We start from the raw sequence: 16,322 nt of genomic DNA on the forward strand, positions 1-16,322 counted from the left end.
AAGTCAGAATAAATAATACAGAGATAAGCGCTCCCCCAGTCACAAGCAGAAAACGCAGAGCAGTTTGCCTGGCAGGAGCAACCTGTGGGTGACGTCAAGTGTGTGGCAAAGGAAATGCGGCTCAGGGCCCCCTCCCCCTTCACTTGTGGTCTCGTGCCTCCGACCCCTAACGTTCTGCTGATGCCGCTTTCTCTTCTGTGCGGGTGAATGGCGCGTGGGAACCTGCTGAGGCTCCTGGGTGCAGAGAGGGGGAGCAGGGCTGGGCGCAGCTGTCGAGCTGTGTCGGAGAAGGAGGAGGGGAAAGACGGGGGCGGATGGCAAGGAGGGTTTCCCTCTCAAGCCGAGATGGGTACGTTTCATTTCCACTTCTGCTTCGGCTGCAGTCAGTCGACGGCTACCGTGCAGCCCCCGGGGGAACAGTGCCGCTGGGACACGAGGCACGAGGTGGCCTGGCCAGGACGCAAGCCCCCGGAGCGTCCTCCCGCCACGCAGCACAGGCATAGCAGCTTGGATCCTGATTGGTGCGTCGCACGTGCGGGGGAGGAAGCCGACCCCCAGAGAGCTCCCGGTCCCTCGAAGGCGACGCCAGGGACGATGCTCGTTATCGTGGTCGGCATCTGTGCGCTGCTGCTGACCTGCAGGCCAGTGCTGCTGCTCTCCCAGCTTGGTATGTATCTGGGCGGCGTGACACGCTCACGGTGCTCCTGAACACAAAGGCGGTGCGGCTTACGCCCGGCGGGGAGCGTCGGCTAGGCTTAGAGCCGTGCGAGTGGTGGAAACAGCCCTGGCAGCGAGAAGACAGGAAAGCCAAATGCTGGACCTGAAATGCCCAGGCTGCCAGCATCCGGGAAGAGCCCCCAGGGTAGAAACAAACGCAAATGTTTGGCGTGGATGCGGGGCCCCGATCCGGCCCCCATCACAGTTCAGTTTGAAGGGAGAAGCCTGAGAATAGTGGAAGGGGAAGCAAATGGTCGGAGGGGAGGCAATGGAACGGCTGGATGTGTTATAATATTAAAAGTTGGGTTTGGCAAAACCTTTTGGAGCTTCCCCCCGTGTCCCTGCCCCTGCCCCCCACAGCCCCCTTCATTCAGGGTCTGATCTCTGGGGTTCAGGCCCTTAATCCATTGTTGTTCAGGGGATCTTCTGAAAACGGAACATGGCATGGGCTGGTACAGAGCATGGGGCTGAGAGTCAGCACACCTGGGATTCTGTGCCTGCTTTGTCCCTGACTTGATGTGTGGGCAGGCTGCGTCCTGCCTCTGTGCCCCGGGGGGCCCATCAGTAAAAGGGGGTTAACGAGATGTACCCACATTTGTAAAGCACTCTGAGATCCATAGGTGACAAGCCCAGTCAAAATGCCACGAGGAGAAAAATGAAACAAAAATCTGCGTGTGTAAGTGACTGGCACCTTGTGCTACGGGAACAATAAAGACTCTGGCCTGAAAGTCATTGTCTGGCTTCGAGGCCGAGCTAAGGAAAAAAGAAATCAAATCAAAGGCATGCGAAAGCACAGAAATCACATCTGGCAGAGCCAAAATGAACTCCAGTGGGTTCGAAATGTGGTAAAATGAGTTCTGGAAACAAGCACTTTCTGGATTTTGTTTTAGAACTAGTAAAAAAAAAAGCAGGGTCGGGTTATAAAGTCCTCTGCCTGCTGCATTCAGTACAAACAGCTGCATTTTGTAAAAAAAAACAACCCCAAACCTGCCTAATATTTTCTAAGTCAAATAAAATCCAACCACACAAATTAAAACACACTGACCCGTGCAAAACCCAAACAAACTCCTTTGCCTACTTATTAATTATTATTATGATGTGCAGGGGCGGCTCCAGGTACCAGCATGCCAAGTGCGTGCCTGGGGCGGCAAGCCATGGGGGGCGCTCTGCCAGTTGCCGTGAGAGCAGCAGGCAGGTTGTGGCTTCGGTGGACCTCCCGCAGGCAAGCCACCGAATCCGCGGGATCGGGGACCTCCCGCAGGCAAGCCGCCGAAGGCAGCCTGCCGAAGGCAGCCTGCCAGCTGTGTTTGGGGCGGCAAAATACCTAGAGCCGCCCCTGCTGATGTGTGTGTTACCGTAGCACTAGCGCACAGTCCTGGACCAGTATCCCGTCACAGAGCAAAAGGACAGCCCTTGCCTCGAAGAGCAACTCTGGGAATCTGCAATGATTCCGCAGTTGTCTCTTCTCATGTGAACGTCTTTAGTCATTTATTCATAACCAGGGGATAGGCCGTGTCACAACAGACCAATTGTCCTTCTAATCTCCTATCTCATAAGGAAGCCTCATAACTTCTGTAAACTTCCTTGCCTATCTGAAATTTCCATAGAAGCTGAGGGAATTGTGTGCCAGCATTCAGGATTGGACCCAGGAAGTTTTGATCTTCTGTGTTTAATAAAAGGGATTTATATATTTATTAATCTCTGGGGCTTTCAAGGGGATTGTCAGATCGGATCACTGGCTCTTGTAATCTGTGAGAGAAACGCCCTGTTACTGCTTTTTCCTGGGAAATCAGAAAGACCATTAATTTAACGTCTGTCTCTCAAGCTGTGTGAGTAAGAGACTCGAGTCAAAAATCTGGATTTAGATCTGGATTTCAAACACTGCCATCTAGACAGGCTCAAGACCGGCTCTAATCTGGATAGAGAGATTTATTGGGGAAAGCGCCCAAGACGTTTATTATCAGTAATTAATGACAATAATTGTGGGGTGGACTGTGAATCTCTTCCTCCCAATGAATTTAGCCCCATTGGCTTCAGTCAATGGAAGTAAAGGGTTCACAGTCTGGACTTGTGTATATAAAGCCATTGCCTCTCCAACATTTTGCCAATGATGCTCATAAGCAGTTAAAATACGATCATAAAATAGGCCATGTCAAATGTTAATTAATGGCCGGGTTAACGTTAATGTCCCTAGAGACATGCTGCAAATGGCTGCAGCCCTGTACACTCCTGTAGCCTAAATACGAGCACGGCCCACCAGTGTGCCCGTCTGCAAGGCGGTGCCCGTTCTGTTCTTGGCTCACTGGTGTTTACCAGCTGGGCATCCTTGCATGAGTGCGTTGAACACGCTGTCCCAGCTTCTGAACAGTCTCTGGGAGGGACCCCTTTAATGTGCCAGACCCCCCAAGGGTCCCACTCTTCCTTCAGAGTTGGCCAGGCTGCCTGACTGCTTCCTAGACTGAGGAACTCTGCTCAGTGAGTCCACCTGGTTGGGACTGCTCCCCTCCTCAGGGACTAGGTCACCTCACCTCGTGTTTGCAGGGACGCTCAAGCAGTGGAGGATTTATTAGTCACCTGGGACACAGCACTCCAAATCCTTGGGTTAGCGCAAAGAAATAGAGGTGAAAGTGTCGTCCATTCTGGTCAAGCCAGAGCAATTCCCCAGCCAAGCTGTAGTGGGCTCCATTTTCAGGCTCTGTCTCTTTCTGACTTCCTTAGTCAGTCCCAGGAGAGAGTGTAGGGCTGCCTGCCATGACTTGAGAGCGTGAGTATCAACCTCAGGGCAGACTGCCAGGAAGCAGGGCCCAACCCCAAACTGGCTGTGAGTTCTATATTTAGATTTCACCAACCAAGTGCCAAGTGTAAACTCCTCAGGCACCATCACAGCCTTAACATGGAATCACAGACGGTCCCCTGGGGTTCTCCGATCTGTCTCGCCACCCAGGTGAACCTGCCTTTGTGATGGATGGTCCCTTACACCAAGAATCACAGCAACATTCAGGTTACTTTCTGACCCAAACGACCCGTCACCAGGGCCGGCTCCAGGGTTTTTGTCGCCCCAAGCGGTGGGAAAAAAAAAAGAAAAGCCGCGATCGCGATCGGCAGCAGCTGCACCGCGCCGCTTTCTTCTTCGGCGGCCGGTCCTTCCCTCCGAGAGGGACTTGCCGCTGAAGAGCCCAACGTGCCACCCCTTCCCCTTGGCCGCCCCAAGCACCTGCTTGCTGGGCTGGTGCCTGGAGCCGGCCCTGCCAGTCACTTAGCCCAGGTGAATTGCACCTTAGATCTTACACCAAAGACAATCCCATAATAAACTACGTACAGATTTATTAACCATGTAAAGGAAACAGGAGAGTTTTTTACAAGGCTAAAGCAGGCAAACATAGATACACAAATGGGTTACGATCTTAAGTTTCAAAAGATAGTAAAAGCAAGCTGTCTATGTCCTTTATGGCTACCCCAGGCTAAGCACTGGGGATCTCTTGCTTGTGCCTAAAAACCTTGTCCCCCAGAGCCCAAGCAGCATGGAGATAGTCAGTTCCTTCTCTTTGGGGTTTTTCTCCCCCTCCTGCCATAAGCTCGGGGCTGCAAACTCTGCTGGTGGGAGGAATTCCCTTGCATGACTCCTCGCCATGCAGGGTGTGGGGGGAAGAGCAGGACAACTGAGTCTTTTGCCCTTTTTAATGCTAAAAGCTGGGCAGGGCATAACACCTTCTGTAGAGATCAGCACTTTATACTAGTTCATGTCTCTTTCCTGTCTGGTGATTTACACAGCCCCAGAGGCTCACAACACAAATATTGCCTTACGCTATGGGGTGCGGATGTTATAAGTGAGATTAATGCAGGCAGCGCCTCACCAGCATACAATAAAGTCGAAACACATTCTTATAATTCTTACACCTATTTTAACGCTCCTAACACACAGGGGAGCGTGATGGTTCCAGCCCTGTACCTGTCAGGCATGGGGATCCTGGCATGAGCTGGCACCTGGTCTGCCAGCATCGCAGAGAGCCAGAAACCAGCTCTTTATTCCCTGCCAGTCATCCCTCAGCCCTTTGTTCTCCAGGCCAGGCCATGCTGAGTTCACAGCCCTTGTGCACGGATGCCCTGCCGATAAACACTAGTGAGCCAAGACCAGAATGGGCACCTCTATGCAGATGGGCACACGGGTGGGTATCGCTCATATTTAGGGAACAGGAGCATCTGGGTCATTGATTGCTAGGTGTGAGTATGCTGCCCATTGGGGTTTTCCATTGTCTTCTTGCATTTTCCATTGATCTGATTTGGCCTCGGCCAGTTCTTTGAATGAGCCATGCAGTTTGTTCAGGCAGCTCAGCGACACCTATGTCTCTAAGTCTGTCCTGAGAGCCAGCTTAATTCTTTCCCCTTTGCTGGGTAGCAATGCCTAACATAGGGGGAAACTGAGGCACACATAGGCTTCATGTTACAAAAAATTCCCACTTTGTCACAGGGGAGCTCCCACAGGGATGGAGCCTTTCTCTGCTAGGCAGTGAGTTCAAGTCACAGGCTGGTCACTGTCCGCCAGCAGCTGGGTGGCCTCAGGGAAAGGAGCTGGTGGTCTCAGTCCAGGGCCTGGCGGGCACGTCTGACACAGTTGCCGGCAGTCTCAGGGGAGTGGCTGAGGACTGCAGTTCCCCGGGAGGTTCAGCTCTTGCTCTGATTCTTTGGGGCGATCCCTCCAGGGTTGAGGCACTTGAGACAGGTTATTAATGATCGCAGGGGACGGGGGCAGATGGGGCCAGTTAACACTTTATTTAAAATGATATTTTAGAATGATTGTGATGATTACGATTGGTGTCGCTGTGGTTGCAGTAGTGCTTAGAAACACACAGTCAGAGAGACGTCCCCCTTCTGCTAGGCCCTACGCAAATATTCAGTGGAAAGACAGCTCCTGCCCCAGACACTTCACTACTGAGGCTGAGGCAAGAAGCAGTGGGTGGGTGAGGCAAGCAAGGTGACAGGAATGGATACAGGCCAAGACTGGGGAGGGGGTGAAGGGGCCAGTGCAACTTTAAGAAGCAGGGCCAGTGCACCTGTGCTGGGCCAGTGCTGGCCCCAATGGGCTATAAGAGGAGGCCCGTGGGGCCTCTGGGTGAATCAGGGCACAGAGTCAGTCTGGAAAGGGGGCAGGGAGAGAACAGATGTGGGGTACTCGCTGGGTATAGAGAGAGAGGCCAGAAGCAGGAAGATCCCTGGGAGTGACTACTAGAGCCCCCTGGGACTGCGGCATGATGGTCCCGGTGCCAGAGAGACCTGGTGAGACAGAGGCAGCAGAAGAAAGGCTGGAGATGGGAGCTGCCAGAGACGGCGTGTTTGGGACCTGGGAGAAGGCAGGAGACAGCGGAGGAGGTGACTGTTGCTCTCTCCAGGGCTAGAGCGCTGGACCCTAAGGAACTGGGAGAGGGTCAGGGGGAGTGACGGATGCTCGGCTGGGAGAGGGAGGGGTTCCCGTTGGGAAGAGCAGGGTTGCAGTCTGATGAGAAGGACTGGGGTGGCTGTCCCAGGCCAGAGGAAAAGACAAGGACTTACAGAGAGTCCGGCCATGGTCCAAGATGCCGGCCGGGGTTAGGTGGCCATTGAGGGATAAGGTCTCTTGAGTTTTAAAGACGGCTTATACGGCGTATTGGAAATGGATAGTGATTGGGACTGGAGGTTATGGGCTTATTTGCATCATGTTTTTTAATGAACTGTCCCCAAGGACGGGTATAGTTGAAGCAAGAGAGCCTGGCGTAGAGCACTTGGGTTACCTGAGGGGGAAACTGAGGCACAGCCGTGGCCAGCCGCATGAGAGTTCTCTGCGTCGGGCTGCTCCATACTTGAAGATCAGGTGCCTTGAAGGTGTCTATAGTCGGGCGCCTAAAATAACTATTCACTTGAGAAAGCTTTGGCCCTAGGGGGTCTGTGGGTATGATCTAGAGTCCACTGTCTGCCTCTCTGCATCCTCGAGTCATCACTTGCCTCAGTCCTGCGGTGACGCCACAGGCCACGCTCTCCCCTCAATCGTTGGCCCAGTCCATGCAGCTGACGACCACGGGCCAAGCACAGATACGCTACGACCCAGAATTCGGAGGTTAGGGCATCAGTCCATTGCTACAGAGTTGATTGTGTTATTACCCCTTCAACACCCGGCTAAGAGAAGAGGTGACAGAGAGTGACAAATGAGGCAACACGAGAACCTTTCCAACTAGCCACGCGGGCTTCTCAGAGCAGGCAGGATAACTTCACGCACCCTGATTTGAATCAGGCACACAATCAGTTATGCCCCCATCCCACCCCGTAAATCGACTCTGCGTCAGTTTCACCTGCTGGCTTTCAGAGGCAAAATCAGCCACAGAAAGGATGACTAACCTGGTATAAAAATAGATCCTAATTTTCATATGAAACAGCTGGAAGTTCCTCTGCGGTCAAGTGGGTGCAACCGAGAGCCAAGTCAGGCCCCGAATAAACATTTATTAGAACAGTTATTACCAAACATTAGCTAGATATTTAGCACCAATACCAGACCCTTTGCTGTCAAGATCCCATTGATTTCAATGGCTTTAGGCCAGCAGGGCTTTGCGGTACATACAGATAAAGAGCTTCCACTTGAGAAGGTAGACACAACAAACAGGTAATACATACCTTTGAATTCTGGCAAAGATCTGCAACAGTGACTAGAGATTTTGAGGGCCTGGCATGAGACACCCGAGTGTGCCCCACTCATCGGGAACTCCGCAGGACACGGAGCTCTCTGGGAGGTTTCCAAGCCCTCCGTGCCCACAGGGTTTCAGAACAGCCAGTTGCCAATGAGGCGGGGGAAGGTGAAGCCCTTGTAAATTTCCTAGACTCTGCGTGGGCCGCATACTGCTGACAAACAAGGAAAAGAATCAATGCTAAATGTTTTAGCTTTAAATTCTGTGCTCTGCACACACAGCATGGAGGAGACAGAGCAGTAATCACCTCTTAGATTCACTACACCTTTTTGTCTGATAATAATGAGTCAGTAATAAATTAACCAATTAATTACACCTGTGCAGCACTTTTCATCTTCCCGAGGCTTTACAACACTCTTCTATCGGTCGGTGTCAAAGCCCTTTTAAAAAGAGGGATCGTTATTCCCATTTTACAGAGGGGGAAACTGAGGCAAGTGACTTGCCCAAGGTCACCCAACCCACTAGTGGCAGAGCCAGGAATGTAACCCAGCTCTTCTGAGTCCCAGTCTAGAGCGCTACCCACTGAATCACACTGCCTCTCTGTGCACCTTTGCTGTAGGAGGCTCAGGCATAGACTGAGAATGCAGCATCCCCAGCAAGGACTGCACAGACCTTCCCAGTCCCTGTGAGACAGGCACAACAGGGACAGGGGTTGAATTTCCTTTTGTCTAAGGGGAGCAATGTTTGCTGCGCTGGAGCATACCCATGGTTAACGGTTCCTCAGGCTGTCAGAAAGCACATACATTGGGGCTGGATCCTCCCTCTGCTTTTAGTGGTGGGGGGATTGGGAAAGGCCAAAGATCCAAACACTCCAGGGAAGGAACGACCTTTGTTCTACTCATTCGTACAGCACCTTGCACGACAGGGCCCTGATCCTTGACTGAAGCCTCTAGGGGCTACCAGGCTATCAATCATTGTCTGTTCTGCGTTTGTAGGGCACCCAGTGCAGGGGGGCCTGGCTCAGCCCTAGGGCTGCTGGATGCGACGGTAATACAAAGAATAAATAAATAATAATGGTTGTGCAATGTGCCTGCGAGGCCCATCAGTGCATTGGCTCCTGCTGATCACCGTGTCCTGTTCTTTGTTTCTTTCCTTTCTCTGAAACAGTGACGTTTTCCCCGGAGACCCTATCCATGCCCGCAGGCGACACAGCCAGCTTCTTCTGCAATATCTCCACGGCGAACTTCCCTCAGTTTGATTATAGTTTAAACTGGTACAAAAAGATCAATTCCAGTCACACACAAAAAATTGCCGAGCTTAATGGGAATGAACATAAAAACCAAGAGAAATTCCTCCTTGTCAACCATACCTCTTCTGTTGAGATAAAGATTCGGTACCTCAACGAGAATGACAGCGGCGAGTACTTCTGCGGGCTGATCGCTTTCTCCTCGCCCAGTAAAGTGGTGGAAAGCAATGCGTCCCTGCTCAAAGTTACAGGTTAGTCTATAAGGTGCCACAGGAGTCTTTGCTGCTTCTACAGAACCAGACTAACACGGCTCCCCCTCTGAAGCTTGTATGGGTGTCTGCTGCAGCCCTCTGCTGGAGGGGCTGAAGATTTGCTACAATGCTCTGTTGGCCTGTGGGCTGACTGATATTTCCAGTCCAGAATCCCCCCCACCCCGCCCCGGATGCCCTAAGGAGCTAGGTTAGACTGGGCGGTTCCCAGCTGCTCAAATCAATCAGCATCTCTGGCTGCAGAGTTCGCTTCTGCTGGTGGTCAGCCAGAGCCTTCGCCTGCTGCTCTGCAGGGCCTACGTCGGGGCTCCTCTTTCCAACCAATATATTACGGTAGCACCCAAAGGCACCTCGGCCCCCAGGGCTAGACACTAACATGTGATTTCCTGGCCAGAGTGAAAGTAGTAACGGTCTCTGGTGTGACATTTACAAACCACACGGCCACATTTCCAGCAGCTGACCTGAATCAAGGCCAGATCTGCGCTGGGGCAGGCCCCACTGCGCTCCCTGCGGGTAACTGAAAGCAAGTTGGTGCGGGAGAGTTGACCCACATCAAGCACCCGGTGCACAGTGACGGTGCTGCAGAAATAATAAACCGTGGCATTTCCCCCGGCAGCGGTCACTCGGCCAGGGCTGTTTTCTCATTTTACTGTCCCACCCCAGCTAATTATCTGCTGCCGCTGTAAGGGCCTCTCCCCCATGGCCGCATACTTCCCGACAGCACAGTCACCAGGGAGGTGGAAGCCCGAGTCCGTCAGCATCTCTCGCCCTTCCGCTAAAGCCCAGCTCCTTTAAGTTGCATGTTCTGGATGCCGAAGGCTCATGCCCCCGACAACCCTGATGTCTGTATTTATGCATCTGTACTAGAAAAGGGTACTGCAGGTGGAGTTTGAACTCCTGGAGATCTAAGATGCATGGGATGAGCAGGGACTATTATTCTATTATGGAAGCACGGATGAGCCCCCATCATGGGCCAGGACTCCATGGTGCTAGGTGCTGTACAGACACAGATCAAAAAGCTGGTCCCTGCCCCACAGAGCTCACCATGTAACATAGGTGCTGGAACTAGGGTTGCGGGGGTGTGTGTGTGCAGCCCCCCTGCACCCCCTGCCTTCAAATGCTTTCCATTATATACAGGGTTTACAGTTTGGTTCAGTGTTTCTCAGCACCTCCACTGTACAAATTGTTCCAGCCCCCCTGCCGTGTCAGAGTGCAATACCTTTACTCTAGAGCTGGATGAAACTTTTCAATCCCATTTTTTGGGGTCAAAAGTGGCCTGTTTAAGAAAGGCAAAATGTTGTGAAAAACCGTTTTTGGTGATGGTTTTGATGGAAAACATAGAAACGGTCTTTGAAATGGTTATAAGCATTCTCTTGTTTGTCAAAACATGGGGGGACTTTTATGCTCACCTAAAGCATGTTTGTCAGTAAACAACGTCAGCGACCACTTCAGGAATCTTTTTGATTTGAAAATGTCATGAAAGTTTTTGCAAAAAAAAAAAAAAGAGAGAGAGAGAGAGAGAAGAGGCCATTTGGAGCCTGCGAAATGGAAACATTTCAATTTGTTTTGTGAATTAAATCCCCCACCCCCACTCCCCAAATCTAGCAGTTGTAATTGCCTTAGTCCGTGTGACTATGTGCCCCTCTGGCAAACAACTCAAGTGACTCTGACAGCCTCCTACTTACACACAGCTAATGGGTTTACACCTGTATCTCTGAGGTCCCTCAATGGCTATTAGTCAAGATGGTCAGGGATGTAATCCCATGCTGTGGGTGTCCTAAGCCTCTGACTGCCAGAAGCTGGACGACAGGGGATGGATCACTTGATAATTGCCCTGTTCTGTTCATTCCATCTGAAGCACCTGGCATTGGCCACGGTCGGCAGACAGGATACTGGGCTAGATGGACCTTTGGTCTGACCCCGTGTGGCCGCTCTTATGTTCTTATCTCAGCTGATACAGATGTGTGTTGGGTGCAAAGGTTCTGGGTTTGGCTGCTAATATTGACGGATGGTGCCTGTACATATGTGGCCACCAGTTTGTTACACAGTCTTACACTCAGCCAGAGCCTCTTCCCACTGACCCTATTACCCCGAACCACCAGATCGAATGGGGGAGGGGGCACTGCATTATTTTGAGTACACACGTTTCCCCTTGCCTTTGTTTTGCTCAAATGAAATAGAAGCTGGAGCTAAGCAGGGGGCCTGGACTGACTGGGTGGCTCTGTACAGATGAGAATCAGAGATCTAGGAAGACAGGATTGGAAGGGAGACGCTGGGTCATTGAGTCCATTCCCCCGCTATCACAGGCAGTCCCGTCACACAACCCCACGGTGTGACGACAGCACCAGTGCCAGGTCTGACAAACTGTGAAATTCACCTCTGTCCAGCCGGCTGGTGCGAGCCGGGAACACCAGTTAAGTCCTGCTTACGCCACAGGTTGAAACTCAACGGGTGTAGGGCTCCCCTAAGAGCTGTTAACTCCAGCCACGGGTGCAAGCGACACATCAGTGGTGCTGAGGCGGGGCCGTGGCCCCTCTGTGCGGAGGCAGAGTGGGCGGCTTGTCGTGCTGGAGGAGAGGACCTGGTTTGCTTTGTATTTTACAGAGACTGTAGCGTTTCTTCTTTTTTCTTTGCAATTCCCTAGAAGGAATTCCCACCACTGTTCCCAGCGTGACTGTTGACGACCCGGTGGACGACTTTAAAGTGCCAGTCATCATTGGCCTGATCATCGCTGGGGCCGTGCTGCTTGGGCTCATCACCTACGTGCTCTTCATCATCACGCGCCGGACGGGAGGTGCGTCGTGGCAGGGCGAGCGCGGCCCTGACAGTCGGTAGCCCTTCCCCACCGGTGCCTCCATTGGGGGATAGCCAGGGCTAGCTGGAGAAAAAGGGGTGGGGGACAGGAGGGGTGCTCAGGGCCTGTGGTGAGCAGAGGCTGGTATAGACGGACCCGACAGGGCCGCTGTGGACGGGAGGGCTAGCTCGGCCATTCTGCCTCCATCCCGAGAGGTGCTGAGTGCCATTGAGCTCGGCAGGCTGAACGCTGAGGCCCTTCCACGATGTTAACTCGGGTGAAATTCCCCCTGGCTCCACTCAGCGCCTCCCAGGCTTGGGCCCCAAATCTCTGACATTCCCCCAGCCCCACATTAGGTTGGCTCGGCCCATTGTAGGGCCAGTGGGGCGGAGGGTCTGAGGAGCCTTCCTCCTGCCTGGAGCCCCCGTATAAAGGGCAGTTAGCCCCCAGCCCCGCAGGCCCATGCCCGGCTCCCTGATTGGGTTGGGTGGGGCCGTGGCCTATGAAGCTGGCTGTGTGGTCCCAAGGGAAGGTGTGGTGGGTGCCCTCCCATTGGAGTGGGGGTCGTGCCTCCCAGAGCTCCCCTCCATGCTCCCCTTCCACGGTGGGCAGGGCTGTCTGAGTGCAGGCTCCCAAGATGTTCGGCTCAGCCAGAGCCAGGCAAGGCTTGGCCGGTCCATCGGCCCCACAGCCACTCGGTGCGGCGCTCTGTCCCCGTCCAGCGGTGGCTGGACTTGATGAGCCTGCTGCAGCCTTGGCTAGCAGAGCGGGGGCGTATTTATTGTGTATCCACCGGCTGGTGGCAGGCAGAACGCTGGCTGCTGGCTACCAGAAACTGAAGGTGTAGTGTGGCCAGGGAGATGCCCGGCTGCTTCCCGGAGACCTGTGAGGAGATTCCAGCCCGCCAGTCCCAGCAAAGCTCTTCCCGTCTGGATACCTGGGCTGGTGGCTGGGATCCAGGAGCTCAGCTCCCTCACTCATGCTCATGGGATAAGAACCTGAATAGAGCATAATAGGGTCTGGCCCTAGTGATCAGTTGCTCATGATCGGAGCGTTGGAGTAGAAAAACAGGGCACGATTCTCCCCACAGTGGGCCTCTGCTCCAGAACGCCGGGCCCAGCCCTGCAGTCCGTGTGCTGGTGACTCTCCTGCTGGCTTTGAGGGGAGCTTTGGGGACCTATGTCTGGATCAGTGGATGCTGGCACACCCTCCAGTGGGATCTTGCTCGGGGAAGGGGCTGGTGTGGGGTGGAGTCTGTGCAGCCCCAGAGTCGATTGCAGGGAGCTGCAATGCTGCGGGAAGCGAAGCTAACTCTGACGCCCACTCCCCCTGTGATGTTCACTGCAGCCCAGCTCCTGTGCCTGGTCTAACCAAAGGTGTTACTTTGCAGGGCAGCAGAAACCACAACGTGAAAACGCACTCTTGGTAAGTTCCCCGTCGCTCACGTGCGGCTGCACTACTGTGGAGTGTCGCCAGGCGGGAAAGAACCTGGGCTTGTCAGGTCTTTGGTAGCAAGTGCCCAGATCCATGCCAGGGCCGCAGGCAGAACTGCACAATGCCACAGCTCCTCAGCCCAGTCCGAGTCCTTCAAGGGCCAGTGCCACCGGGAGAAACGAGAGAGAGAGAAAAGAAACAGAATGAAAGGCTCTTAGATGCAGCCAAAGTACGTTGGTTTGCAGCCAATGTATCATTAATATCAATAATCGTAATGGATTGACTGTCTATTTATATGGCCCCTTTTGTCCCCAAAGAGCCCCCACGCACTCTGAGCAGTGACACAAACGCTTCTGATGCGGATCGCTAATGTGGTGTCAGTGCTCAGCAGCCCCCTAGCACAGCGCAGAATATTGCATTGGAAACAGCCAGGGGAGAAAGCAATTCTCTGAGCTGGAGCTGGGCCGAGACAACTGGATTAACGTCCCTCCTTTTGATGAAAGGGCCATGGGTGTGTGGACCTTGATTGTATGTCAGGCCCCAAGGGTGGCACCCCCCGGTGCACGGTGTGTCCGACTGCCACGCTGGGGCACCTGGGCCAGCCTTGACGCGCAGAGGAGAGCTCCCTGTGAAATCACTAGCACCCCCTGTCCCTTGCAGACGCCCCGTCCAGTTACTAGCCAAGTCCAATCCTCTGAGTTGGTGAGAGCTGATGGGATTACAGGGCAAGGTGCTTTGGCTGCGGCCATGCTGGTTTCATAGAGTTGGTTGCTCTCTAGTAAAGCCTTATAGCGAGAGACTAAAGAAGCTCAGTCTATTTAGTTTATCCAAGAGGAGGTTAAGAGGTAACTTGATCACGGTCTGTAAGTACCTACTTAGCTGAAGCTAGACCAATCCAGACCAGAAGCCAGGTGCATGTTTTTAATTCAGGGTCATTAACCACTGGAGCCATCTACCTGGGGAGGTGGTGGATTCTCCATCTCAGAGTGTCTGTAAATCAAGGCTTTTAAAAACATACCCTCCTGCTCAAAGAGAAGTTCTGGGCTTGAGGCAGGAATTACTGGTTGAGATCCTATGGCTTGTGCTCTATGGGAGGTCAGAATGGCCGGTCACAGTGGCCTTAAAAGGTCTGAATCTGTGTTAGTGCACCTGCGTGTGCCAGTGTGTGCCTGTGTGTGCCTGCGTGTGGGGTACATAGAGAAGCCAGGCGTGTGAGGCTGTGACTCTTAGTAAAAACGCTCCCTCCTGTTGTTTGCGCAGCAGAAAGAACAGGTGACGACGTACACGGTGGATTATGGCGTGTTGGAATTCCAGCAGGATGAGCACACCGAGGCTCCGGTGGAGAGTTACCCACCTGACAACACAGAATATGCCGTCATCGTGTTCCCTGAAGAGAAGCCTGTCACCCCAGAAAGGGGGAAGAAAACGAAACACCAGAGGACCTGTCAAATCTGAGCGCAGCCCCGCTGATGGGTCAGGAGGCCAATCGTGCTTCTCCTTCTGTTTTGTCGTCTCTCTACAGCTTTCTCAGAGGCTTTCGGGCAGGAAGGCCTGGTGGCAGCATCTGCACTATTTGTACACGCTGCGCCTGGTTGTACGGCAGCCCCCACTCTCCTTCTTCTCCGTATCAGACAGCCGCTCGAATGACTGACATTTTACGGCAGCCTTCCTCGGGGTCCTTCCCTCCTCCAGCAGGTCGCAAGCAATTGTTTGCGGCTAAGGAAGACGTGCAGTCAGAACACGCTTGAGGGTCTGGACTAACGGACATGTGGTTTGAGCCCTGTGCTGCCGTGGTGGAGAGCCACGTTCATTCCCGGTCCTTGGTTTCTTGCGCTGCAGGAGGCAGCATGATCCATCCCTTGGGGGTGGGGTCGAGGGAAAGAGGTAGAGTCGTGTGTCACTCAGCAGTTACCCTATTGGCCAGTGATGCTGGGCTCCAAAGAGAAGCCTTGCCAGTCCTCCTCATTCATTAGGATGGTGATGGCAAAGCTGGGTCTAAAGGATGGGGAGAAGGTAAACCGGTGGGAAAGGATGGGATATTTAGGGCTAGAAGGTGGATGCAGGGGCATCTGCTGGAATACGCTACCACAGACCGTTAGAGCCCAGTTCTGCCTTGCTTACGGGCTAGGGATACAAGCTGCCACCTCACAGATAAACTAATGCAGCACTGACATTTCAGTCCTTGGCCTCCCCAGCCATGCCAAACGGAGCACAAACCTGCCTCTTTTGACTTCCTGCTGGGTTTGACCCTACTAAGAAATCTTAACATTGGGAGAAATTTGTGAATGCACGCCAGTGGCTGCAGTGTAAAAGGATACTATGAAACAGATTGCAGCTCTGGTGGGTTCTAATTGTCACGAGAGCTGCAGCACCCAGCTGAAATCAGTGGGTCTTCTTGGGTGCAGTGGACAGGAGAAGGTTGCTCCTTCTGTACTGTACCGAGCTAGGGGCTTCTCCTAGCTTTGTGTGAGAAGCTGCATTGCATGTAAGTGTTTATTTAAAAAGACTAATGGGAAATGTACTGTAATGTGGTTTTTTTCTTCTGTAGTGTCACATAATTGCACTTGAAATTTAAGAGCTCCGGGTGGATGGAGCCGGATTGAAACCAAATCAGGTGGAAATCCGAGCCGTGCACGGGTGGAGGAGAGGGCAAGAACACCGAGCGATTCTAGTGAGGCACAGAGACTGTGAAGCTGTGACGCGCACTCTGGAGCAGCTTCCTTCTCGACCAGCCCTGCCGGAATCAATGGGGCTGTCGGAGCAGGAAGGTGTCGCTCCTGGGGTTCACGGTCAACCTGAGGGCTTGATCCTGTTGAGTGGATGCTTTGCCCTTAGCTTCGGCAACAGGGGGATCAGGCCCCAGGAGTTTACACTGAAGTGGTCGAAGGTCTTTGTGAATAAAAAGAAGCTTTAACTTTATCTTCAGTTTTGTTTATTGCTTCTGGACTAATACAGGAACTCCTCACTTAACATTGTAGTTCTGTTCCTGAAAAATGCGACTTTAAGCGAAACAATGTTAAGCGAATCTAATTTCCCCATAAGAATTAATGTAAATGAGGGGGTTAGGTTCCAGGGAATTTTTTTTTCACCAGACAAAAGAATATATATAACAATCATCATCACTGTGTACCAGTATTATATATATGTATATAAGTATATAATACTGGTACACAGCGATGCTGATTGTGAAGCTTGGTTGAGGTGGAGGAGTC

At 52.8% G+C, this 16,322-nt stretch overlaps 1 protein-coding gene across 2 annotated transcripts; it reads left to right on the forward strand.

Annotated features, from left to right (window-relative positions):
- The first annotated feature begins 534 nt into the window (after window positions 1–534).
- LOC123377816 (programmed cell death protein 1-like) lies at window positions 535–16,009 on the forward strand. Of its 2 annotated transcripts, none has more exons than XM_045031113.1 (5): window positions 535–667; window positions 8,535–8,864; window positions 11,527–11,676; window positions 13,067–13,101; window positions 14,371–16,009. In XM_045031113.1, the coding sequence occupies exons 1-5, from the start codon at window positions 595–597 to the stop codon at window positions 14,563–14,565; spliced, it is 783 nt and encodes a 260-aa protein (XP_044887048.1). In that variant the 5' UTR covers window positions 535–594; the 3' UTR covers window positions 14,566–16,009. The 2 variants fall into 2 exon arrangements, with proteins under 2 accessions (XP_044887048.1, XP_044887049.1); XM_045031114.1 differs by having other exon boundaries at window positions 14,374–16,009.
- The last annotated feature ends 313 nt before the right edge of the window (window positions 16,010–16,322 follow it).

Source organism: Mauremys mutica, chromosome 9 (genome assembly GCF_020497125.1).
Source record: "Mauremys mutica isolate MM-2020 ecotype Southern chromosome 9, ASM2049712v1, whole genome shotgun sequence".
Lineage (NCBI taxonomy): Eukaryota > Metazoa > Chordata > Testudines > Geoemydidae > Mauremys > Mauremys mutica.

What these genes read in the sequence shown, in the direction of transcription:
- LOC123377816 (XM_045031113.1), top strand. Translation starts at nt 595, where the DNA reads ATGCTCGTTATCGTGGTCGGCATCTGTGCGCTGCTGCTGACCTGCAGG. An exon ending in GTCCCTGCTCAAAGTTACAG is followed by an intron (nt 8,865 to 11,526) that starts GTTAGTCTATAA and finishes GCAATTCCCTAG; the next exon opens with AAGGAATTCCCACCACTGTT. An exon ending in CATCACGCGCCGGACGGGAG is followed by an intron (nt 11,677 to 13,066) that starts GTGCGTCGTGGC and finishes GTTACTTTGCAG; the next exon opens with GGCAGCAGAAACCACAACGT.